At 42.8% G+C, this 26,943-nt stretch overlaps 1 protein-coding gene across 1 annotated transcript in view; it reads left to right on the forward strand.

The window, feature by feature from the left end:
• TPRA1 (transmembrane protein adipocyte associated 1) overlaps window positions 1-26,943 on the forward strand; it is a 38,962-nt gene that overhangs the window by 5,491 nt on the left and 6,528 nt on the right. The window contains 9 exon segments of the mRNA XM_073591913.1: window positions 7,317-7,554; window positions 9,394-9,526; window positions 11,976-12,062; window positions 13,662-13,734; window positions 14,558-14,637; window positions 17,577-17,687; window positions 19,384-19,444; window positions 19,977-20,079; window positions 26,670-26,750. Of these exon segments, the coding sequence (XP_073448014.1) occupies window positions 7,317-7,554; window positions 9,394-9,526; window positions 11,976-12,062; window positions 13,662-13,734; window positions 14,558-14,637; window positions 17,577-17,687; window positions 19,384-19,444; window positions 19,977-20,079; window positions 26,670-26,750 (967 nt within the window).

Consider the following 26,943-nt stretch of genomic DNA (forward strand, 5'->3'; position numbering starts at 1 on the left):
TACCTAACCTGCGGTAGATTGCAAATCTACCAGCGCTATATATATATTATGTATGTGATCCTGCACTTCCGGGTAGGGGGCACGAATGCGTGCCTGCGGCGGCTCACTCCCACTGTGGTGACACACAGCAGAAGCCAATGGGCAGGTACCGCAGGCTCGATGTCCACCGGCACCCGCCATTCATCAGCCAGAGAGACAGAACTGCAAGCTGCCTATGTAAACAAAGCAGATTGCTGTTCTGACAGGAAGGAAGGCATGGCTCCTGTGTCTCTGCAAAGCAGGGACAAACATCCATTTCTTCCGCTAGTAAAAGCACCTCCCACAGTTTAGTAAAACACAGGTTAGGCACACAGTTAACCCTTTTGATCACCCCCGATGTTAACCCCTTTTTAGCCAGTGTCATTAGAACAGTGACAGTGCATATTTTTTTTTTAGCACTGATCACTGTATTAGTGTCACTGGTCCCAATGTCCGCCGCAATATCGCAGTCCCGCTATAAATCGTTGATCGTTGCCATTACTAGTAAAAAAAATATAATGAAAACGAATCAAAATATCCCATCATTTGTAGACCATATAACTTTTGCGCAAACCAATCAATATACGCTTATTGTGATTTTTTTTTTTTTTTTTTTTACTAAAAATATGTAACAGAATACTTATTTACCTATGACCCTTTTCACACTGGGGCCACGGCCGTGTTAGCACTAAAGCGCCGCTCCATTTAGCGGTGTTTTACTGCTGTTAAGCTCCTCTTTTCGGGCCCTTTTAACCCAAAAAAGAGGTTAAAAACTCCTGTTAGCGCTTTTAAGGCGATTTGAAAGCACTGCCCATTCATTCCAATAGGCAGGGGTGTTACAGCGCTCCCAAAGATGCTGTTTGTAGGACTTTTTCTAACGTCCCCCAAGTGCACCGCCCCAGTGTGAAAGCACTCGTAATGAATAGGAGGCGGTTTACAGGCGCTAAAACGCGTGAAAACTGCCTCAGGGTGAAAGGGGTCTGAATTAATGAAGCCATTTTTTTTTTTTTTTTTTTTTTTTTTTATCTTTTTATTGGATGTGTATTATAGCAGAAAGTAAAAAATATTGTTTTTTTTTTTTTTTTGTTTTTTTTTCATAATTGTTGGTCTTATTTTGTTTATAGCATAAAAAACGGAGAGTTTATCAAATACCACCAAAGGAAAGTTCTATATTAACGCAGTGCCATATCACAAAAAATTTTCCAGTCATGGGTGGGGGGGGTAAATTTTCCGGAGGTCAGGTGGTTAATAGAGTTAAAAGTGCGGAAACTTTTTTTCCTTTTATACCCTCGTATATTGTCTTATGTAGGCCACCTTAGGAATTTGTGCTTAGCGACTCTTAAGATGATTACTTAACCAAGAGCACAACGATGTATAAAAAAAATCTGCTGCTGTTTTCAACCTTTTACATAATAATCCTCAAACCTCTCCCTGACTTTTGCCTCGCTGTTCTCTGCGGCCTGTTGCTGTTAGTTTTGGCAGACAGTGGCACAAGGATGACAGTTGGCAGCTTTAATCGGTGTGATCGGACAGGAAGTCAGCTGAGTACTGGAGAAGATGCATTCCCCTCTGCCAACTACACAGCTTCATTTTTGAAGGTAAACTACAGGCAAACGGCTAAATACACAGATGAAATATATTTGAGAAGCTGTTTACCTGCCAATGATTTGTATTTCTGTCCATCCAGTCTTGATATTCACACAGCTATGCCGCACAGCACAGTTCTTTTTGGCATAGCATAGGGACCTGATTTTTTTTTTTTTTTCTACTGAAACTAAAAGAGGTTTAGGAAAAACAAAAACAGACATTCATACTCCCCTAGGTGGATGCAGCATTAGCCTGATACTGCATCTGTCCCCCGCCACCTGTACACCGAGAATTGACCGATCAAAGACCTCTGATCGCTCAGGTATCTGTCTTCAGTGAGCAGAAAGCCAGTGACTGTCAGTAACCCCCTAACTGCCCATCTGCTCTGCCCCTCCAGCGCTCACTGGCGTGCTGGGCTGTGTAGGGGGTGGGAGTGGCTGGCTCCGCCTCTCAGCAGTTTTCTGAGAGGCTGAGCCAGCTGCCGGTCCAGGGATCTGAGGGGGGGTCCTGACATGAAAGTCAGAATCTCTCCGGAGCCTGGACTGGGGAGTGACGTGGCTTTAGCCCTCCGTCAGCTGAATACACGTCACACACGTGCAGAACGAAGTACATGTGATACCCAGGAGAGGGAGGGCCAAAAGAGATTTGGCCCTACTTCTCCTTTTTAAGAAACACAGGTCTTGTCCCTCCTCCAGCCTGTGATTTTGACCATGAAAGGAGAGGCAAGAGATTAATGAGCTCATCTCTCTCACTCTGCTCTCTCCTCCTTTCAGCATGTTTCTTGTTGGCACTTGAACTCATCATGTACTGCTTCTCCCTCTCTCGGTATGGATTTTACTGTATAAGGGTTTCAAGAGGCTAATACCAGGTAATATTCAGGAACTATGGGCTTGTTCACACAAACTTAGAGAACAGGCATTTGTGCCTTGTTAGTAATGTATTTGTGAACCCTTACCATGTAAAACAACACTTTCAGTTTATAGATAGAAATGCTAGGCAGAACATTTGTGTGTATGTAGAAAAAAATATTATAAATACACTGGGTCAAAGCTTCTTTTTGTTTAGGGGGGATTATGATGTTGGGTTGTTTTTCAGGGGTTGGGCTTGGCCCCTCAATTCCAGTGAAGGGAACTCTTAAGGCGTCAGCATACCAAGACATTTTGGACAATTTCATGCTCCCAACTTTGTGGGAACAATTTGGGGATGGCCCCTTCCTGTTCCAACATGACTGCACACCAGTGCACAAAACAAGGTCCACAAAGACATGGATGAGCGAGTTTGGGGTGGAGGAACTTGACTGGCCTGCACAGAATCCTTATCTCCACCCAATAGAACACCTTTGGCATGAATTAGAGCGGAGACTGTGAGCCAGACCTTCTCGTCCAACATCAGTGCCTGACCTCACAAATGCGCTTTTGGAAGAATGGTCAAACATTCCCATAGACACACTCCTAAACCTTGTGAACAGCCTTCCCAGAAGAGTTGAAGCTGTTATAGCCGCAAAGGGTGGGCCAACTCAATATTGAACCCTACGGACTAAGACTGGGATGTCATTAAAGTTCATGTGTGTGAGAAGGCAGGTGTCCCAATACTTTTGGTAATCTAGTGTACACTTTAAAGCCCTCTGTAAAGCCAATGCCTGTACTCTACATTGACAGCAAGCCACATGTAAAATTTACAGCGTGATGGTGTCATGCTGTGTTGATTTTGATCTGTTCTGCAACATTTGGCTGGCTTGACAAAAAAAAAAAAAAAAAAAAGGGGGGGGGCATTTGGAGAACTTCAGGTAAAGTTCTTTACTTTATGTAATTTTAAGGTGGTTGTAAACCCTCTGGGACCACTTTAACCTACAGGTAAGCCTAGATTAAGGCTTACCTGTAGGTGCAACAAATCACTCCTAAACCTACACGGTTTAGGAGATATTTGCAAAAGACTGGCACCGATGTCTACGGTGCATGCGCCGTAGACAGCGGTGCGCAGGCGCACTGAGCATGCCGCTGCTAACGGTGATCATGGCGTTAGTGGCGGCTCCCTCGGGCATGCGCGGGAGTGACGTCATCGCGGCTCTGGCCATTCACATCGATAAGTCACTCCGGGGTAGATGGCGGTGACGAAGGACGTGAACGAGGGTCAATTCGGGGGCTTCTATCTCAGGTAAGTTATTCATAATGAGCTAGTATGCTATGCATACTAGCTCATTATGCCTTTGCCTTACAGGGTGTTTTTTTGTTTTTCCTGCCTTTTACTTCTTCTTTAAGGAACACTAAAAATGTTTCCTACTACCTTCTCTGTGTAAACTTGAGCTTAAAATGCTTGCTAAAAAAAAAAAAATGTGTGTGTGTGTGTATGTATATATATATATATATATATATATATATATATATACCGATAATAATGAAAGGAGAGCTGCTTTAATTTGTGTATTTTATATCTGCCTAGCCCTAGAGTACGGCTTTAAATCTCTCTGATATGAATTTTATCTCCATGAAAGTTACAAGAAACTCTGTGTTCAGCCGCTTGTATGTTTAGCCGTCCTTTTGAGTGGCAAAACGAATGTCAAACACTTAACAATTGAGCAATCAGTCAAAACCTTGGAATATTGCTCCTTCCTTGTGTCATTTTGTATGTTTACACAGAGTGAGTATTGCTGGATACATAAGCATAAGGTATTAGTGTTTTATTTCAAACTTTGCAAAATCTGACTGCTCGTGTTATATGTTTTGGGCTGCACTGGGCACTCTTGCCCAACACCGTTTGAATGCATCGCCTTGAGTCCTATGTGTTTATAGGAAGTCTTCTCTCCCTATGGTTGCAATAGAGAGCCTTGGTCTAGTTATTTCGAGAGTCATCTCGAGAACTATTTTTAGACTATCAGGTGTAATTCTATCTATCTATCTATCTATCTATCTATCTATCTATCTATCTATCTATCTATCTATCTATCTATCTATCTATCTATCTATCTATCTATCTTTTCTTTCTCTCGGCCTGACAATGATTTTTTTTTTTTTTTTAAATGTAAAATTTATTACCGTATCTTATTTTTATTATTGAAACTGAATTTGTCATAATATTTTAATATTATCCATGATTGGTAATATTATATATTCTGTTCACAGTATTAAACTTTATGCAGCACTATAAATCTCCTGAAGAAGCTCTTGCAGAGTGAAACATGTTGAGTAAAAGTGGCTGTAACAGTGTATGAATTTTGTAACTAAATACTGAATGCAAATTTTTTAAATTTATATTGTTAAATTGATACAGTTTGTAATTACAAACCTATTGTTTTTTTTTTTTCTATTGGCACCTTAAAAGTCCCGTTTCCTGTATCTTATAAACTCTTATGTGTTACGTTCGGGCATGCAGTGTTTTTTGGGGGGGGGGGTTTTTTCAGCGCATTGTTTGGATGTAGTACACTACACTGCAACCTGTTGCAGTGATGAATGAAAGGTCAGGAAATAATAAAGAAGCAAACATCAGCACTGCCCCTTTCACAGCACACTGTAGTCAGCCAGCTATTTATAATTATTATAATTGTTACGTGTGTGTATAAATAGAGAGATGTATGATATATATTTCTAAAGTACAGTAGCTATTGACATGAAATTTGCACCACATGTTGGTAACAACCTATGTAATCCATACATACAAAGACACCAATACAAATAAGTTCAGAAATGAAGTTGTGTTATAAAATGGAATGACACAGGGAAAAAGTATTGAACACGCTAACTAAAATGTATTTAATACTTGATACAAAATCTTTTGTTGGTAATGACAACTTCAGGACGCCTCCCGTATGGAGAAACTAGCCACATTCATTGCTCAGGTGTGATTTTGGCCCATTCTTCCACACAAACAGTCTTCAAATCTTGAAGGTTCCGAGGGCCTCTTCTATGAACTCCAATCTTTAGTTCTTTCCATATATTTTCTATTGGATTCAAGTCAGGTGATTGGCTGGGCCATTCTAGCAGCTTTATTTTCTTTCTTTGAAACCAATTGAGAGTTTCCTTGGCTTTGTGTTGGGATCATGTCTTACTGAAATGTCCACCCCTCGTTTTCATCTTCATTCTCCTGGTAGATGGCAGCAGATTTTTATCAAGAATGTCTTAATATATTTATATTTTTCCATTCATCCTCCCTTCAAGGATATGAAGTTTGCCAGTACCGTATGAAAAACAGCCCCACACCTTGATGTTCCCACCTCCAAACTTCACTGTTGGTATGGGGGGTGTTTTTGTGGTGGTGTTCCATGTGACCTCCAAACATGGTGTGTATTATGGCATCCAAAGAGTTCAATTTTGGTCTCATCTGACCAGATTATATTCTCCCCGTATTTCTCAGGCTTGTCTAAATGTTGTGCAGCAAACTTTAAATTGAGCTTCAACATGATTTCTCTTCAGCAATGGATTCTTGCATGGTGAGTGTGCATACAGACAATGGTGGGTGAGTGCATTAATTGTTTTCTTTGAAACAATTGTACCTGCTTATTCCAGGTCTTTCTGAAGCTCTCCACAAGTGGTCCTTGGCTCTTGGATAACTCTTCTGATAATTATGTTCACTCCTCTGTCAGAAATCTTGCGAGGAGCACCTGGTCATGGCCAGTTTATGGTGAAATAATGTTCTTTCCACTTCTGGATTATGGCCCCAACAGTGCTCACTGGAACATTCAGAAGTTTAGAAATCCTTCTGTAACCAATGCCATCAGTATGTTTGCTACAATAAGGTTGTGCAGGTCTTGAGAGAGCTCTTTGCTTTTACCCATCATGAGATGCTTCTTGTGTGACACTTTGGTAATGAGACACCTTTTTATAGGCCATCAGTTGAGACTGAACCAGCTGATATTAACTTGCACTGACAAGGGGCAGGATTACTTTCTAATTACAGATAGATTTCAGCTGGTGTCTTGGCTTTCCTTCCTTTTTTGCACCTCCCTTTTTTCATGTGTTCAATACTTTTTCCCTGTGTCATTATTATTATTATTATTATTATTATTATTATTATTATTCAGGATTTATATAGCACCAACAGTTTGCGCAGCACTTTACAACATGGGGTCATTCCATTTTATTACACATAACTTCATTTCTGAACTTAATTTGCTTTTGGTTTCTTTGTATGTATAGTTGCATAGGTTGTTACCGACATGTGGTGAACATTTTAATGTCAATAGTACCTTTATACTTCTTTCACCCGCTGTGTATGCATGTGTATATATGTGTGTGTGGGGAAAAAAAAAAAAATATATATATATATATATATATTTGCAAAAATACATGGTAGACAACCCCCCCCCCAAAAAAAACCACTCCATATCTCCATCCTGTAATTGAACGACTTCCCAGAAGTCTACACAGAGCTTGAGTTGCACAGATAAAAAGATGCCAGAGTTGCAGTTATAATGCAGGAATTGATCACATGATCTTACAAAGACAGCTTCAGCCTCTCTACCACCATCGGGGCAAAACTTTGGAAAGTTTTGATTTTAGATATACTATGGAATCTCAGCGTCTAGAGAACAAATACAAGTAGTGTAGCTTCTGAAGTTCTTGAAATGTATTGTGGAAGGCAGAGTTTCACTTTAAGGCATTGTGGCTTTGAAGACAGTTGCTAGCACCTGAGGAGGTCCACAGTGGTTGCGGTGAAGGGTTAACTGTCTTGTGATTGGTCAGCTTATCTCTTGTGCATTGAATCTTGTATCTCCACAGGAAGTGAAGACCAGAGGATCTCTCTGTTTTATGCCTGGACAGTGTGTTCTGCTCCTATCAATATCAGGATGTCCGCCGTTATCGAAAACGACTCCTCTTTTTTCAACGTGACCTCCCCCGCCTCTACTTTATTCTTCACCACTCCCATACATCCAACATCCGACTCTTGGAGCCCCTCCAATGTGACCAATCCACATGTGTGCCTGATGATCCTATATGAAGATATCAGAACTTCCAGGTATGTGACACCAGGGCAAAGGCTAATAGTGTAGTATGTTTAACCACTTCAGCACCAAAAGATTAACCCCCCCCCCCCCATGACCAGGCTTTTTTTTTGTGATACGGCACTGCGTTACTTTAACTGACATTTGTGCGGTCGTGCGACGCTGTACCCAAACAAAATTGTCCCTTTTTTTTTTTCCCCCCACAAATGGAGATTTCTTTTGGTGGTATTTGATCACCTCCTGCGGTTTTATATATTTTGCGTGATTAACAAAAAAAAGAGCAACAATTTTGAAAAAAAATAAAAAAAATTTTACTTTTCTGCTTTCATACACATCCCATAAAATCAGATTGGAGGTAGGTGGGTGTAAAAGGACACAAATCTGTTTACATCTGCCGTTTCATAGAGGTAAATGGAGGGTCCGATTGAGTCGGACCAATTATGTGAAAGGGTCCTTTCACACTTGTGCAGAGCAGTGCACCTGTGTCTTTCCTGAGGGTTAGCTACACTTTGCCATAGACTTCTATTATATCCTGCAGGTGTGGTGCACTTTCTGAAAGCACACCAAACCCGCAGGTAAGAACAGAAGTCTATGCCTCAGTGCAGGTAACCTGAAGTGCCCAGTAACCACTGTGCAGATATGCCCATATATTCACTGCATTTTTAGTAATAAACTGACCTTTAATAAGTCTTCCATTCAGGTATCGCCTGCTGTGGCTGTCCCCGGCAGAGTGCATTTGGTATCACTCCGCCTGTGGCAAGAGATGGCGCTATACAGGAAGCATCAGCTTATACAGCTCTGCTCCACAGCTGCTTGCTTTGCCGACTTCATTAACACAGATGCTCTGCGATGGCAGGTCTACAACCCATGATCTGGGCTTGCCAATCTGCCATCCCACAGAAGAAGGTCGCGGGCCACATCCGAGGGCTCCGCGGGCCACTGGTTAGGCACCCCTGGTTTAGGCCAACATGCATTCTGCTGCATATTTTTGGTAAAAAAAAAAAATCCCAATTTAGCGTATATTGATTGGTTTGCCCAAAAGCGTGTACAAACTATGGGATAGATTTAGGGACTTAATAATAATAATAATATTTTCTTTTTTTTTACTAGTAATGGCAGCTATCAGCGACTTTTAGCAGGTCTGCAACATTGCGGTGGACAAATTGGACAATAATGCCCGTACACACAATTGGAAATTCAGCCAGCAAAAGACCGGTGAGGGCTTTTGGTTGGAAAATGCGACCGTGTGTATGCTCGGAATTTTGCTGGCCTAATTCCAGCCAGCAAGAGATTGTGAGCAGGTTCTCAATTTTTCGGTCGGAAAAAGTTCAGATCGGAAATTCTGATCGTTTGTACTCATTCCGATGCGCAAAATTCCGGCTTCACTTCCTGGTTCCCTACTGCGCATGCGCGAGTCGCGCTGCACGTCCTCACTGGTCCCTGCTGTCTTCTGGGACCTGTGTGTCTCCCAGAAGAGAGCGGGGGAGGACAGCGTAGGCGCTGGAAGTGGCGTAGATCACCGCGGTGATCTATGCCAGGAAGTGGGAGCAAATACCTGTATTAGACAGATATCTGCTCCCTCCTCCCCCCTGAAAGGTGCCAAATGTGACACCGGAGGGGGGAAGGATTCCAAAAAGTGGAAGTTCCATTTTTGGGTGGAACTCCACTTTAAGATTCGGTTTAGCCCGGACAATAGTTTGCACAGCACTTTTCATAACAAAGGGAGGTGGTACATTTACAATACAGTTCAATAGAAGAGGGCTCAGAGGCATTCTCACATTATGCTTATTGATGCATTTCCTTCATAATGAAATACCTGATCATGTTCCATTTATTTCCTCCTCCTGTGACAGGGTGCGGTATTGGGATCTGATGCTTCTAATCCCCAATGTTTTGTTCTTTGCCTTCCTGCTGTGGAAACTGCCGTCTGCAAGGGCCAAAATCCGCGTCACATCAAGTCCCATCTTCACCACTTTCTACATCCTAGTAAGTCTTTTGTCAAGGTCTGTGATGTTTGAGAGTGGCTGATTTCTGCATGTAGTCATTTCTTTATTGACAAGCACAGTAGAGTCTTCTTAATACAGAAGGTATCTACATATCTCACTTCGATCACAAATGTCAAAAACGAAAAGGTTTATTCCTCATCCTGTCATAGGACAGTGACAGAGCCGTGCAAATCAATTCTTTTATGCCTCTGAGCCAATTGTAAATTTCGAATTGCTGGTTTATAGCTCAGATACCTAGTATTATACAGCTTGTATTTTTTATCTTTTTTGACGCTTCACGGTGCAGTGATCACACACAAAACTAGGTGCATTAAAAAAGTGACGCGCACAAAAGTGACGCACACAAAAACAAGCGCAGAGGGGATGGTCCTCCTCCGAAGAGAAAGGACCCTAGCCCTGATCCCTTTGGGGCGCAATGCTCTTTACAGGGACTGGGGTACTCGTGGTCCACCCAGCCGAGACTGGGGGAACATGCCCAAGTATTAGGTGGGGCTCCCCTGAAGGGCAGAACTGGACCAAAAGGCCATGTGCCACCCCCCCCCCCTCCCCCCAAGACTTTTAGGGCAGGCCTGGGGACCTACACCCTACTAGTCAAAAGTGAGTTAGTGGCAAACTGTGTATGAGACAAAAACAATAGACAAACTTAAAAGGGAGATGGAGGAGAAAGTACTTCAAGTGCCAAAGTGCAATACGATGGCAGGCCCTTCGGCCGGTAAAAAAATTCTTCCGGTCCCAGCCAAAAGGCCCAGCCTAGGAGGCAGGTGTGGGGGGAAAAAAAAGCATGCAATGGGTGTAGTGACCACGGTGTGCCAAATTAACTCATACAGAGCTCCCCTGCCATGAGAGATTCTGGCTTGCCACTCTAGGGGCACATACACCGCAGGCTTCTCTGGGAATCATCAGTGTAGTGCAGTGTGGAGAAACAATGGCTTCTTTGTAGCAATGCTTGGTGTGCAATGAAAAATCATAACCAGACAGGTTGTTGTTGGGTGAGCAAAAAGGATTCAGAAGGTCCTGCACTTTTGCCTTTACATACACTTTTAAGCACATATGCTAGTTTTCTGTCAACATAAAATATTTTTATTGGATATATAACTGGGTTATGCAGTATATAACTGTCTCTAAAAGTGTATGTAAACCCACTATGACTTGTGTATATGAGAAGCAAAGAGAGCCATGTAAACAACCTGGTATATACCATGGTCATGGTGATCCCAACTTTGCTTCGTACCACAGTGTGAGATCAGTAGGTGGAGCTCAGTGGCTGCCCATCCATTAGGGGCGCCGGACGCATGAATTCCAATGGGGATTTTTTTTTTTTTTTCAGAAGCACGTGATTAGAGCCAAAGGTTCTAATAGGCTTCAAAAAACAGGTGGGCTTGGGGCGCAGAGCACTGAGCCCACCCATTTGTGTGACAATAGCGAAATAATATTTGCTATTGTCTGCCTGATTCTCCTCCTGGCCAATCAGGAAGTGGGTGAGACCTGATTGGCTGTGAGGAGAAGCGATCATATTGGCCGCCGCGCAGAGGGAAGAAGCAGTGAAGCCTGAGACGCAGGAAGGTGCTGAAGCTGTCTTCGATCTAGATAGGGAAAGGGGGGGTAGTGTTGTAAGTGCGGGGCCGAATGCTGGGGGGGGGGGGGTGTTGGCAGGATGTCTTGTTTTCTGCCCCGCCCCAAAATATACAGCACCAGCCGCCACTGGTGGAGCTATTAAGCAACCTGTGTTGCTACCTACAGATTTCACTGCAGGATGCTCCCCAGGGCTGCTCAGGGCTGATTGGTGCTGTTGTGTTATTGTATTGTTGTAGTAAGTTAAAAAAAAAAAAAAAAAAAATTACTTTCCAAAAAAAAAAAAAAACATTGAAGCCACATTTTTTAGTGTAATTGACATATTTTATAAAATAAATATTTATCATGATTGCACTGATTGACTGCTAGCAGAGAGAAGAAGCTGCTGTCAATCACCCTACTGGAGCTTCCTCACAAGCCACTAAAGATTGTCACGTGTGGCAGCTAACAGAGGAGAGGAGGAAGTGCAAGGCTTTCCCACAGGGTAAAACCAAAGCATACATTCTGGGAGTGGCAACGCAGAAGACAGAGCTTTAGCCGCAATAGTGTTGCCACTCTAAATAAAGAAGTCCTGGGAAATAACAGGATCAATCAGGAATTCACAGTCAAAAGGTATAGTAATAAAGGAAAGGTGGACCACACTGATAGAGAAAGTTTAGTTATTTTAAGAGACAATGACACACAAAAATGTTTTTTGTTTACTGGCACTAAATAGTTTTTTGAAGTTTAAATATTGTAACAAAAAGTCATGATATTCCACATTCTTTTCAATTGTGTCCGTAAACCTAATACAGGGAAATCTATGATCGGTATTGATAAAAACTTTTCTTTATTGCTTTTTTTTTTTTTTTTTGCAGGTGTTTGTGGTGGCATTAGTAGGGATCACTCGAGCTATTGTGTCTATGACCGTGAGCTCCTCCAGTGTGGCCACTGTTACGGACAAGGTGAGATTCGGTCAGCTGGCGGGAAAACTGGCTGGAGTTGGTAACCTGCCATATTGGTGGGCAAAGAATTTCCACAAAAGAGTGGAGGGGTCTGGGAAGGCTTTAAACTTTTGGTCAGTTGTGTGTCGATGACACTGGGGTCAGAAATTCAGATATGACCGGTGCTGCCCTGCCAACTACCTGACCTAATGAGTGTCTATAAGACTTAAGATAAAAACCTCAGTTAAAAAGAATATAAGTAATCATGGACCTTGGTACTCTTAGACCCCTTTCACACTGGAGGCATTTTTCAGGCGCTAGAGCTAAAAATAGCGCCTGAAAAAAGCCTTAGCTGCAAACCCAGTGTGAAAGCCCGAGTGCTTTCACACTGGGGCGCTGCGCTGGCAGGGCATCACAAAAAGTCCTGCCAGCAGCTTCTTTGCAGCGGTCTAGGAGCAGTGCTCCTGCCCATTTAAAACAGTGGGGCAGCGCCGCCATACTGCCGGCAAAGCTGAGTTTTGCGGGCGGATTTAACATTCTTCGTCCACTAGCGGGGGCTAAAACCGCCCCGCTAGCGGCCGAATAGCGCCGTTAAAGTGGTGCTAAAAATAGCGGCTCAGTGTAAAAGGGGTCTTATACTGTTTATTACAGGTGCTTACATAGCGCTATCAATTTACACAGCGCTTTACATATATATTGTACATTTGCATCAGTCCGTGCTTACAATCTAAAGTCCCTAACTCACATTCATACATACACATACCAGGGCCAATTTAGACAGGAGCCAATTACCTACCAGCATGTCTTTGGAGTGTGGGAGGAAACCGGAGTACCCGGAGGAAACCCATGCAGGCACAGGGAGAACATCCAAACTTCATGCAGGTAGTGCTGTGGTTGGGATTAGAACCTATAACCTTAGTGCTGCTAGGGGGAAGTGCTAACCACTTAGCCATTGTGCTTGGTGCATAAGTACTTAGTTTATTATTTTAGCATGAGCTCGGATAGTTAAAGTGGTTGTAAACCCTGTTGCACCACTTGTACCACAGGTAAGCCTATTATAAGGCTTACCTGTAGGTACTGTAAATATCTCCTAAAATTGCACAGTTTAGGAGATAGTCACTATATACGCTTTTGCCGACGTCATCGGCGCATGCGCTCTGCATAAACGGCCCGCTGGTGCCGTTTCTTCAGGACCCATGCAGTGACCGGCGGCTCTGGCCAATCACAGGGCCAGAGCCCGCGTACCCGGAACTAACTCTGGTGAAAGATGTTGGCCGTATACTCCCGAGTGATGGCGCTGATTCAGGGCATCGTTTTAAGGTAGGTATTTCATAATGAGCTAGTATGTGATGCCTAATAGCTTATTATGCCTTTTTGTCTTGCAGGGTTTTTTTTTATTTCATTTATTTTTTTTTTGGAGGTTTTATAACCTCTTTAAAGGGGTAGCAACTATCAGACCTCAGGGGTGCTTTTACTGTAGATTGTCAGTCAATATAAATCTGTCACAAATTAGTCTGCACAATTAAAGTTCTGTAATATGACCGGTCGTGACTGGCTCTGTTTGCAGTTGTTGGTGCAATAGTAAATGTCTTTGTATTTTTATTTTTTTTGCTGTTTTAGGTTTTGTGGGAGATCACCAGGTTTTTCCTGCTGGCTATTGAACTCAGTGTCATTATACTAGGCTTGGCTTTCGGTGAGGTTATTTTTGTTTTTGATTTATTTAATCTATAGCATGTTATTATGAAGGAAATCTATAATGATAGAACAATGCATTCTGATCACGACGCACTCCTGATCCCTGCATTCTGATCACGACGCACTCCTAATCCCTGCACTCTTCTTTTCCTTTTTTTTTTTTTTTTTTAATGTCCACTGCGTTTACAATCTACATTTTGGGGTTAACAATGTATTATCACCCGTAGTAGATCACAAAGGCAGTGCGTTTTGAACACGGTGCAGGAAACACTCATGGAACATGCCTTTCTGGCATTGCGTTTGGTGTTAACTGGCCCTAACAATAGGATACTGTGCCTGGTGATCTTTGACTTCCTTAGTGTTGTTCAAGTAGATCTCCATCTCTCTAAGGTTGCCTACCCCTGATCTAAGACACTGCTGCCTCTGACTGCTAGTCTCCCCAGATTTGCAGTGAGATTTGGTGGTGTCACTGCTGTTCTTGCTGGAAAGGAAGCTGTATCTAAGGACCTGCAGTACAAGGCTCTCCCTGCTTCTGCATTTTTACATGCTGTATGCCTGGAGTGGAGCTCTAAGAGTTAGCTACTTGTATTGATATGGGTAAAGAATACACTTGCTGTCCCGTTTTTAATACATTGTGCAGTGTCATCCAAGGCATCCAATCATATTCCTGTGAAAAGGTGGCTGCTGATTATATGCTAGGGGTTGCTGCATCTTGATCTTTGTCTTGGTTGGATTAACAATGAAATGAATATCATTGTCTTGTCTATGGGCAGTCCAGTAATTTGCTTTTTTTATTTATTTATTAATATTTACTTTCTTAGGTCACCTTGAAAGTAAATCCAGTGTGAAGTGGGTACTGGCCATTACTGCTGTGCTGTCACTTGGATATTCGGTCACACAGGTAACATACAAGTGTATACTTATTACCTACAAATGATAAACGAACCAACTCTAGCAGTGCTCTACATCCTTTGCAGGGGGCTGTCTGACATTCCAATGTCAAGTTGCAATTTGCAGAAAGCTGGCTTTAGTTCAGTTTTACCAGCCTGTTGACCCTTTCCACCCACAATCTCACGATTAACGTTCCTCATCATTTTGGAGGAACTGTAGTCTACGGGCCATTTTGGTACTAGAAGTCCATGGCAGTGCCAACTCCTTGTTCAGAGATGGCACCGTCACAGCGCTAGTAGGGCTTTACTCTAAAAAAAAAAAAAAAAAAATGGGCTTGTCTGTTGAAACCCATCAGCTGGAAAGTCAGGCTTATGTCAGGGTCGTATGAGTTCCATCTCCTATAGGACCATCTTCCCACTTGGGTTTATGTACAGCACTGGTTTAGCCATTGGCCATTGTGAGTTTGCATTCATTGGTTTTAACTTCTTACTAAAGTGTTGTTGGTAATGCATTAGGCCTTTTAAAGCCTTTTGTCCATGTCATTTAAAGTTTTCCAAATATTAAGAGGGCAGAAGTGACGTAGCATACTGGTCTTGGATAAGAGCCGATGGTCGCCATCTACCACGGTCCTTTTGGTTGATTTAAAAGGGAAGTTCACTTTTTAACAAAAAATAAATGCACATTTTATTTTTTTTTGCAGGTATAAAAATTTTCTTTTACTATTTTTTTGTTTTTGTTTTGTTCTAAGAGCCTGGAAAGCACTGCACCAGCGATCAGCAGATTGCTGTTGCCATGCAGGTCTCCTGCAGACTGTCAGTATATCTGTTTGCCTTTACATCATACAGGCAGGCAGTTTCACACTGCTGTGGTAGTTCATGGATATTTCCTGTCAATCATCAGCGCCGTGGTAGTTCATCAGGAACTACAAGCCGATAGCAACAAAGGCTGTTGGTAGTTCATTCATTCACAAAACACTGTGAATGAATGTTGCGGCCGGGCGGGCAAAGCCACATTTTATCTAGATTGTGGCAGCGAGCAGGGGGAAAAACTAACAAACTGGGGGATTAGAGGAGTTGTGGGGGCCAATACATTTGTAACATGTTAAAGTGGAAGTCCATGCTAAAACTAAAATCCCTGCATCTATAGCCACCAACATTCTGACACTAACCTATCTAGAAAAAAAATCAGTATACGTTTTCTGCAGGAGATCCCACCTGATCTCCAGTGTCGGAAGCTCTGATCCCACGCTAAGCTGTCAACTGCGCCTTCGCTGTGTGGATGGGTGTGCTGAGGACATGTCCGTCAATGGAAGCCCCATAGTAAGTCTTTGGGTGATGTCGCTTCCCATTCATTTCACAGCCGCTGTCGGCCATGTCCTCTGCAAGAGCTTCCGCCACTGGAGGTCGGATCAGATCGCCTGCAGAAAAGGTATGTATACCTTTTTAGTGAATTAAGGAGAAAGGTATGTATACCTTTACTGAATTAGGGAGTTTTCTTTTCAGGGCTAGATAAGTTAGAATGTTGGTGGCTATAGATGCAGGGATTTTAGTTTTAGCCTGGACTTCCACTTTAAAGAGGAGGGCCAGTCAAAAAAAAAAAAAAAAAATTTAAAAGTCAGCAGCTACAAATACTGCAGCTGCTGACTTTTGATTGGACACTTACCTGTCCCAGGGTCCAGCGATGCGGGGGATCGAAGCCCCGCTCGTCTTCCCCTCCGTTCAGCGGCTCCGGCATTGCAACTGTGGGCGCCGGGCTGTGGCTTCACAGCCTGGCACCCACTACACATGTGCGAGCAGCGCCGCGCGCCTTGATTGGCCGCTTAGTCACCTGGGACCTGTAATGGGTCTCAGATGATTGACAGGAGGGAGGGAGCAGAGCTGAGCCCTTCCTGTGCCGAGGGGGAAGTGATGTCACCAGCCCAGGCACTGGAAGAGGCAGACTACGAAGGACCCCCTAGCAACAGGCATTTAGAGGTAAGTAAAAAAAGTAGTTTTTTTTTTTTTGGGTGGAACCCCACTTTGAGTGTTACACCCAGAATATGGGTGTAGCATGTTACAAAAGGTGAACTTATCCTTTTAAGAATCTCTTAGTGCTAAGGTGTCAAGTTTGAGTACTTTGTGTGACAATGCTAGTAGGCTGAATCTTTTAAAGTGAGATGCAGGTCATAATAAAATAAAAGCTGTTATGGTTTTAAACGCTTAATGCAATTTATAACTAAGTAGGGCATTTATTAAGGGTGTAATAAATAAAAGTATTTTATGTGCTTTTAAAAAGCAATGCAAAATTGTCAAGTTAATAGAGGCATACTGACATTGCTAAATTTTTGTTCTGGACCATCACATGTCAATGGTCCCTGGTCACAAGCAGATGAGAAAACCACCAATCTGCCTTGAATATTATATATGAAATGTTCTATCTGCCAGACAAAGAGACTCTGTGCCACTGCCCCGCCTCTTGCTTGCTTCAGGATTAATAGTAAATGTCACCACACAGGTGATGCCCACGGTAAGTGCAGCCTTTCCTGTTAGGCCACCTACACAGCTACCTTCCCCACCTAGCGCAGCCACTCCCACTGAGAAGCCTGATTTTTGCTGGTCGGTGCCTGAGTGTGAATACAGACTTCCAGAAGTTACACCTACTGATCACATTAGAAGGGATACAAAAAAGTGAGAGAGCGTGTAATTTTATATAGGGGTTGATTTTACTAAAAATGGAGAGTGCAAAATCTGGTGCCGCTGTGCATGGTAGCCGATCAGCTTCTTCAATTAATCTTCTTATTCAATTAAGCTTTGACAAAAAAAAACAAAAAACCTGGAAGCTGTTACTATGCAGAGTTGCACCAGCTTCAGTAAATCAACCCATCATAGTTTACATTTTTGCAATGTATCATTTATTGTGAATGAACAGTTCTCATGGAGTATTCTTGAATCAATGTATTTCTTTCAATAGGGCACCTTAGAAATCCTATACCCCGACTCTCACCTCTCGGCACAGGACTTTAATATTTATGGACATGGAGGCAGGCATTTTTGGCTTGCAAGCTCCTGCTTCTTCTGTTTGGTAAGCAAAGTAAATGCATTGATGCAAATCTGTGTTGTCCTAAAAGAAAATGTGCTAGAAGTGTACAGGATTTTTACTTCTGTTCCTGAATTAGGGAGTTAACAAGGATTAGTGTGCATGTCCAGCCCAAACCTTTTTTTTATCTTTTTGGCTTTGATAAATTGAGAAGGGTTACACCTCCTATTGCGTTTTAATGCTATTCTAGGCTCCATTAGAGAGATTTCTCCTTACTTCCGTCCTGCTGACAATGTTTTACCAGACAGGAAAGGAGTTGTACTCTCCAACAGCAGCACTTTTAACCTTCTTGGTAAAGGTTGTCAGCCGGACAGGAAATGAACACTTAGATGGGCACTTATATTTTAGGCATGGTATTTACCTGTAAAAATCTCCCTTGTGTGGACATCTTAAAACCATGAGACTGCTGCTGAAAATTGGCGTTTTGGAGAATGTGATGTCAGCAGACACATCACAGCCCCCCCCCTTCCCTTGTATCACAGTCCTCTTCTTGCATCAGTTTCCTCAGTCCCTCCCCCCGCACATGACAGTCCCCTCCCCGGCGTAACGCAGTCCCCTCCCCGGCACATTATAGCTCCCTTTCACATCAAAATCCCCTTTAACATCAGTCTATCCTCATCCCCCTCTACATCAGTCCCCCACTTCACATCACATTCTGCCCTTCACAGTGTTGTTCTCAGCCCCTCTAGAATCAACCCCCCCCCCTCCTTTTTTTTTTTTCCCTTCACCCTGCGTCCTGGCAATAAATGGTCTTAACACTGTGTTGGAGCAAGCAGTCCTCTGCAGCTGCCACCCTCTGTCCAGAACTGTCCTCACTTCTGCCCTCTACCCTGCTGTGAGGGTGACAGTGGATGTGGGGGGGGGGGACGGCCGGACTGGGAGAGGGAGCTACAGGACACTGGGTAAGAGAGGCCCAGGTTCCTAAGTGGCTGGACTGTGGCCGTCCAAGTGGGACAGTCATTCTGTCCAGATCCAGACTGCCGTCTGCCATTTAGTGTTTCCTGCTCTACAATATTCCCTTTCGCTCCTCTCCTGGCAGCTCTATAAAGGCTTTTGCAGGGAGCTTTAATTAGACACTTCCAAAGAGGAAAGGGCTATGAAGTGCAAAGGAAAGAAAACGCTGTGCTAAGTAATTAAGGTCCCATTTAGATCTCACGTAGTGGAAACCAGCGTTCCTGCTTGCAATTTGTTTTTTAAGTGAGATTTCAACGTGTTTCTGCTTGTCGCACATAGGGCAGCCTATTCACTTAAATGAGCTGCCCTTTGCGTGTTTTTTTTGTTGTTCAAAAGAAGCGCCTGCTCCTTTTTAGGCGACGAGCTTTGTGCATTTTTTAAAAATTTTTATATAAAAGCCACATTTTGCAGCAATTTCAATGCCATTCTGTTACTCAACAATCGCTGCAAAACCGTACTGCGTTTGGGGTGCCATTAAGTTTGAATGGCACCCAAACACGCATTGCATGTTTTACCACAATTGTATCATGATTTGGAATCCTGGGCAGAATGATGCTGATTCTGCTTGCGATTCCAAATCGCCTTGCGTGACTTGGGGTCTAAGGAAAAACGCTGCAATTAAGCATTTAATAGACTTGATTTTTCTGTTCTTTTTACCTGCAATCTTTTAAGTTGGTGACAGGGTCTGTTTAAAGTTTCACCATGTGTTGTGTTTTGTTTTCTGCAGGTATATGCACTTGTCTCTATACTACCGAAAACCCCCCTGAAAGATCGCATCTCTCTTCCATGTGAGTCTAATGAGCATATTGGTGTTCTCAATAATGTTATTTCAGAAATCGGGATATTTGTGGGAGTAAAGCTGGCCACACATGTTGTAGTCTGATTGTACAATCCCCGTCAGATATACCAACAACTACATGGCTGGAAGGGCCTGCCTAATTGGTTACATATCGAATGGACTGTTTTGGTAGATCCTCACTTGATGTAGCTGATAAATCTAAAGTTGATTGTTCTACAAGCAGATTTTAATGTGTGTGTGGCCAGCTTTAGTCTGAGCCATGTGTAGAATTTGTTGCGGGCCGGACAGGGACAGCTAAAGGTTTGCAATTTGCTCAGGTCTGATTTAAAGGGACATTAAATGTGAAGTTGGGCTTCAATTGTTTGATTGTTTTTTTTTTTTTTTTGTTTTTTTTTTTAATCATTTGTCACTTCATTTTTTTGTGTAACAAAATTGTTCCATTCATGTTGTTTTAGCCATCTTGTTATTCTTCTTGCATAAAAGTGTAATGTAATGTCATATATACCTTTTTCTGTCTGCAGCTAGGAAGAGTTTCTACATCTACGCCATTATCCTGGCTGCACTGAACTTAGTACAGGGTATAGGCAGCGCTCTCCTGTGTGCCAATATTAGCAACGGGCTCTGGTAAGTCCAAGTTAGTCCCTAATAAAGGCCAACTGCACCCCAATACTTAATTCTTATTTTTTTCTTGTTTCTTCCTCCTTCCTCCTTCCTTCTTCCTTCTTTTTCTTTCCCTCCTTCTTCCTTCCTCTTCCTCATACAAAACATTTATTGCTTCCATCAATTGCATAGATTTCAGTGTATACAGTGCAGTAGAACCCATTACTGATAATTGCGTTTGACTAGCCTCCTACTTGTCTCCTGGGACTCCAGTGCCCATATTTCTCAATAATAAAGCAAACCTGTACTTTACCCATTCAGCTGCCCAGTGATGCATGCAGATGGCAGACAGCGTGTATAGGGTTGTGTGGGTGAGCAGTTTGCTGATGTCAACGTTGCGAATCGAGTGGCCTATGGTGGCGGTGGGGTTATGGTAAGGGCAGGCGTATGCTATGGGCAATTAACACAGATGCATTTTATTGATGGCATTTTTAATGTACAGAGATACCGCAATGAGATCCTGAGGCCCATTATTGTGCCATTCATCTACGACCATCGCCCCATGTTGCAAGGGTCTGTATACAATTCCTGGAAGTTGAAAACATCCCAGTTCTTGCATGGCCAGCATACTCACCGGACATGTCACCCATTGAGCGTGTTTGGGATGTTCTGGATCGGCGTATACATCAGCGTGTTCCAGTTCCTGCCAATAACCAGCAACTTCGCACAGCCATTGAAGAGGAATGGACCAACATTCCACAGGCCACAATCAACAACCTGATCAACTCTATGCAAAGGAAATGTGCTACATTGTGTGAGGCAAATGGTGGTCACACCAGATACTGACTGGTTTTTGGACCCCCCCCCAATACAGTAAAACTGCACATTTTAGAGTGGCCTTTTATTGTGGCCAGTCTAAGGCACACCTGTGCAATAATGATGCAAAAATAGAACGCTGGATAGCCGCACTCCAAAAAAGTTCACCTTTATTAAAAAATGAATATTAAAGCATCACTGGGCAATACAGACTAACTGCACAGTTCTGATGTGTTTCACACCAGCTATGGTGCTTAGTCATAGCCATTTTCCAATATTGCGCCCTGCCTGATTGTGGAGACAGCTGTTCTTAGGAGAGGCGATCACTTTGGAGCGGTGCAATCCCATGTGCAATAACCATGCTGTCTAATCAGCATCTTGATATGCCACACCTGTGAGGTGGATGGATTATCTAGGCAAAGGAGAAGTGCTCACTAACACAGATTTGTGAATAATATTTGAGAGAAGTAGGCCTTTTGTGTACAAAAAGTCATATATCTAAGTTCAGCTCATGATAAATGGAGGCAAACACAAAAGTGTTGCGTTTTATAATTTGGCTCAGTGTATATGACACGGTGAGTGGCACCACCACTCCGATGGTGCTATACACAATCAAAGTTAAAATGGATAAGTAAAAGTGATGAATGCAAGGGAGTTCCAAAATCATTCCACAATCGCAATGACAACTTTTTTTTTTCCTTTCTCATAAGATATATCCATACATTGTGCTTCACCACCACCGAAGCATGCAGCCTTTTACTAAGTGGATAGACCCCAAATTTTAAGTTGTTTAAACAGTGCTGTATATCAGGAATCCTTTACCCAAAGCTATGTGACCATGGGGAGCATTGGGAAGGATCACAGCAGCAGAATGTTTCAGAGGCACTTTGAAACCACAGGGAACATCAGCATTAACACTTCACCTCTGGCATGCATGGTATTCCGGCAGAAGAAACAAAGCGCATTCCATAGTGCAACCTGTTTTCTTACTCGCATAGGAAAATAAAGCATAGGCATGTCTTGAATCCATCTCTGCTGCAAACTCCTGTGCTGTTTTCGTCATGCCTGCTGGAGGTCACAGTGATGCTGGATTTACTCCATGCTATTGCTTGATATACCTATGTGAGTAGAACACGTGTTATTATTACAAAGAGGCACAACAGTTTGCACTATGGAATGCTGTTTGTTTTATTTTGCCGGAATACCATGCATGCCGAAGGTGAAGTGTTCATACTAATTCTCTGCTATTGTGCCCTGTGGTCTCCAAGTGCCTCTGAAACATCCTGCTGCTATGATCCTTCCCAATGCTTCCCATGGTCTCCTAGCTTTGGGTAGAGGATTCCTTATTTAGAGCGCTGTTTAGACCACCTATAATTTGGGGTATATCCAATCGGTAAGAGGCTGCATGTTTCGGTGGTGGTGAAGCACACTAAATGTAATGATAAATCTTAGAAGAAAATAAAAGTTCACTGTGGTTGTAGAGTGGTGTTGGAATTCCCTTGCATCTATCAGTTTTAATTATTATTATTATTATTATTATTATTAATATTATTATTATACATGATTTATATAGCGCCAACAGTTTACACAACACTTTACAATGTAGAGGGGGACAGCACAATTACAGTACAGTTCAATACAGGAACAGGAAGGCCCTGATTGTAGAGCTTACATTCAAATCCATTTGATTGTGTATAGCATGATCGGTGTGCTGGTGGCACTCACCGTGCCATATAAAGCTGATTGTGCTTTATTCAAAGTGATTTCATTTGATCACACTATCAGAGTGGTGGTATTTACTGAACCATATATAACCGTATGTAAATTAGTTTACAGTATATTTATAGTGATGATGGTGGCATTACAATAGGTTTTATTTATTATATGTCTTGTGCACAATGTGATTTGTGATTTTTTAATTAATGTATTTTTATTGAAAAGAAAAAAGAAAGGAACAAAAGGAGGTACACGTGGCACTTTCACAGTAGCAATAACAATGACGTTTAGAAGGCTCATAAATATAGTTTATAACATGCCCTCTTATCCTTCAGTAACTGCAAAATCTAAAATTAAATTGGTGAATAATAATAAAATGTTTTCCCCACGTGTGGGGGAACCCAGAATGGTATAAACCAGAAAAAGAAGAGAGGGTGGGGGGGAAGAAAGGGCAACATTTTTTTTTTTTTTTAAAGTGGTTGTAAACCCCCTGAGACATTTTTACATATAGGTAAGCCTATAAAAAGGCTTACCTATATGTACTGAAAATATCTCCTAAACGTGCGCCGTTTAGGAGATATTTATTTTGTAGTGTGCCGATGATGTCATCAGCGCATGTGCAATGAAGAAACGGCCCTCTGTGCCGTTTCTTCCCCAGCGTGTGCTGTGACTGGCAGGACCCGCACGTGAGTGACATCATGCGGCTCCTGACAGTCGCAGAGCTGGAGTCCGCCTCCCCGGAAGGATGAGGGACGAACATGGATGCTTCCACCAGCGGGGACATTGCAGGCTTCGTTTGCAGGTAAGTGCCACATAATGGGCTAGTATGCAATGCATACTAAGTGCCCATTATTCTTTTACTTTGCAGGGGAATAAAGAGGAACTAAAACCCATCAGGGTTAACTTCCTCTTTTATATTAAAATAGCGTCCTACAGAACGAGTCAGCCAAGTGTGACAAGAAAAAAAACTATTTGTTCTCCTGCTTTGTCTTGAAATGACTATTCCTAGAAAGCAGCTATGTGTGATTTTAAGGGATGTGGTATCAATTTCTATTCCCTATAAAAGACAGAAGCAGAGAAGAATCAAGAAATTCAATCCAAGGGGTCTTTACTTGTGGTGGTTTTCATTATCTATGGCTACCAACTCTTCCAATCACATTATATTATTCACTTCCACTAATCATTCCCGTATTGATGGTGTTGCTGGAGATTTCCAGTGTCTGGGGATCAGTGCTATCAACAGGAATCGGAGTATTCTTATTTAAATAGATTTAATTGATCCCGGGATCATGGAGAGGAGAGCTACCTCTGGGGTCTTAAGCCATATCTTACCCGTGATCAGATGGCTGAGGTGGAATATAGCCAACCATAATTGCTTTATTATTCAGCAGGACCACCACACATGTAGGTATGAGCCTCTTGACTCCCCACACCTCCGGCATAGATCCGGTGTAGCCTTATTGATCTTATTTAAAAGGGTCGGGCATCGATACCATCTAGTTAAAGTGGTTGTACACCGTGTACAACCACTTTTACCTACAGGTAAGCCTATATTAAGCCTATACAAAAAAGCCGTGCACCAATGACTACGGCGCGTGCACCGTAGTCATCAGCGCACTTTAGAAAGGGCACGTCGTGGCGTTTCTTATAGGGGTCATGCCGTGACTGGCGTCTCCCGCGCGGTTGGGACGTCACGCGACTCCAGCCAGTCACAGAGCCGGAGTTCGCGGCCCTGGAAGGAAGAGGGGTGAAGACGGAAGCTTCCTGCTAGTGGGGACAACGGTGACATTGCCGGCTTCGGTTTCAGATAAGTGACACATAATGGGCTACTATGCGATGCATAAGTAGCCCATTATGCTTTACCTTTGCAGGGAAATAAAGAGGAAGTAAAACCCACCAGGGTTTACTTCCTCTTTAATATTTTGTAATTTCTTTACTGAGAGTTGGATGCTTTAGTGGATTTGAATGTAAGAATAAAGGATTTATCCCAGTCCTCCTGAGCCAGACTATTGCCTAGTTCCCTCTCCCAGTCTCGATATATAATAAGGGCGGTCAGGACAGGTGATTTTAAAGACACAGTGCAGCATAATTTTATATTTTAATGCAGACCAAGCTGTCTAGGAAAAATGAGTTCGGCCTCATTTACACGTTCCCAATTGGCTACGGTGTGGAAAGTATACTGCGCATGCCTGTGGCTGGAATCCCAGGTGTTCCAATCAGTGGCAGCCACTCAGCCTATACAACCAAATGAAAGGCTGAACATAGCAGGACTGTCCATGGCTGTAAGCATGTATCTGCACATCCAGAGCTTACCTGCGGTTAGGGACAGCTGGCCAACTCTAGACACAGCAGTTGTGACTTTTTCCTTAAAGTGATTTTAAAGTCTCATGGTTTTTCACCTTAATGCATATGCATTAAGGTGAAAAACCTTCTTTGCTGCAGCTGCCCCTAGAGGACCCCCCACCCGCTTTTTCTTACATTCGTTCCAGCGATGTGCCCTAGCCCAGCTGCTGTCTCTGTCCTTATTTGATAGATGATAGCAACGGGAGCCATTGGTTCCCACTGCTGTCAATCAAATCCAGTGACATGGGAGCGGGGGGTGGGGATGAGTTCCACTGACTGTGTTAATGGACGCAGCAGGACTCGGGACCTCGACCGCATGGGTGCCCTCAGGGAACGTGGCTCTCTGTGGGGGGCACCCGATAAAGGGGAGGAGCCAAGAGCACCGTCGGGGCAGAAGAGGAGGATCGTTTCTGCAATGATTTTTCCGCGATTTGCATTTCTTATGTTTTTTTTTTGTTTGGCAGATTTGTTGTTCGGCGGTAAAAATGCTCCACATGCTTTTCTGCAGCTTCTCAAATGAAGTCTATCGAACCAAAAAAGAAAAAAAAAAAAGCACCGTTTTGCGTTTAAAAAAAGTCCCTGGTCCTTTCCAAAAACTCAGCGGCTGAAAAAAAAAAAGCATAGATGTGAACGTATCTCATAGGAAACCATGTTATATGGACTGTAGTGCGTTTCTGCAAAAAGCAACCAAGAAGCACACAAGTGTGAACAGAGCCTTGAAAGTAGATTTGGAACGTTGCTTCTTTTTACGTAAGCATGTGCAATAAACTTGAGAACCGCTTTGGAAACATGCCGTGTTTGTCTGTTCTCTTGCTGCAGCAAAGCTGATGAGGGCAATTAGGAGCCAATAATCAATCACAGCAAAGGTAATATCGATATCTGGGGTAATATTTGCAGGGCTTTGGGCCACTGTTCATCAGTGGACCTTCATCTTGGACCCATTTTCATTTTATACCAGTGACAGTAGGTTTAAGGAACTAGTAGGCAGGTTTTGATATATTTTGGATATAAGACTTCTCTTATACTGAGAGTGAGCTACGAGCAAACTTCGCTCCGTTTTCTGGTATGCGAGATGAGTACATTTTTGTTGACCTGATGAGGAAACGGATCTTGTAGTAATACACCAACAAAGAACTACTGAAGCTGTTAAATTTGCAATGAAAACTCTTAGGCCCCTTTCACATGAAGAGTCTGATCAAGTCCACTGTTTATTTTTCAGGTGGACCAGATCGGACCGTCCATTGACCCCTATGGACCGGTGGGTGTAAACGGACTTGTGTCTGTGTACACCCGCCTACCTCCGATCCGATCTTGTCTGATAAAAATAACAGAAGGGGATCCATCCATCCTCCGTCTCGTTGGATTGGATAGCAGTCAGGTGTAAATGGACAGCGGTGTCTGTTTACACCCAGCTGCCCATAGAGCAGAGCGAGCTGTGTCTGCTCTGCATAAACTGAGCAGACACGGACCCGCCTACTCTGCTCTGATCAGCAGGGGATTGGCGGATAGATCCTCTGCTGATCAAAACAGAGTACCCCCAACCCCCTGTGTGAAAAGGGGCTCTATTAGGATTTGGGATTCCCACCAGATCTGTTAATTCATGACCTATCAGCGCATATTTGCAGAATAGTTATGCAGATTTATATTCTACTTTTAGGTTGGAGTTTTTTTATGTAGACTGTTATCTAATTACTGTACTTTTTTTTTTTTTTTTCTGTTTTTCTTTTTGTTTTTTGCAGTTTGGTGGATGTCACTACATTTTTATACTTCAGCCTCTTTGCTCCGCTCATGTATGTGGCTTTCTTGAAAGGCTTCTTTGGGTAAGTTTTTTTTATATTAATTATATCTACAAAGGGGTATCCCCTCATTTTTATTTTTACCTGCTCTTAGTAGCAGTGCTGCCTTGTTGTGGATTCGTGTGGAAGTGATTTGACTATGTACTTGTTGGCAAATCTTTATTTTTTTTAGGCAATAGTGACAGGTTCTCTTGATAGAGCATCCTTACTACCTACT

This window comes from Aquarana catesbeiana, linkage group LG07 (assembly GCF_042186555.1).
Source record: "Aquarana catesbeiana isolate 2022-GZ linkage group LG07, ASM4218655v1, whole genome shotgun sequence".
Classification (NCBI taxonomy): domain Eukaryota; kingdom Metazoa; phylum Chordata; class Amphibia; order Anura; family Ranidae; genus Aquarana; species Aquarana catesbeiana.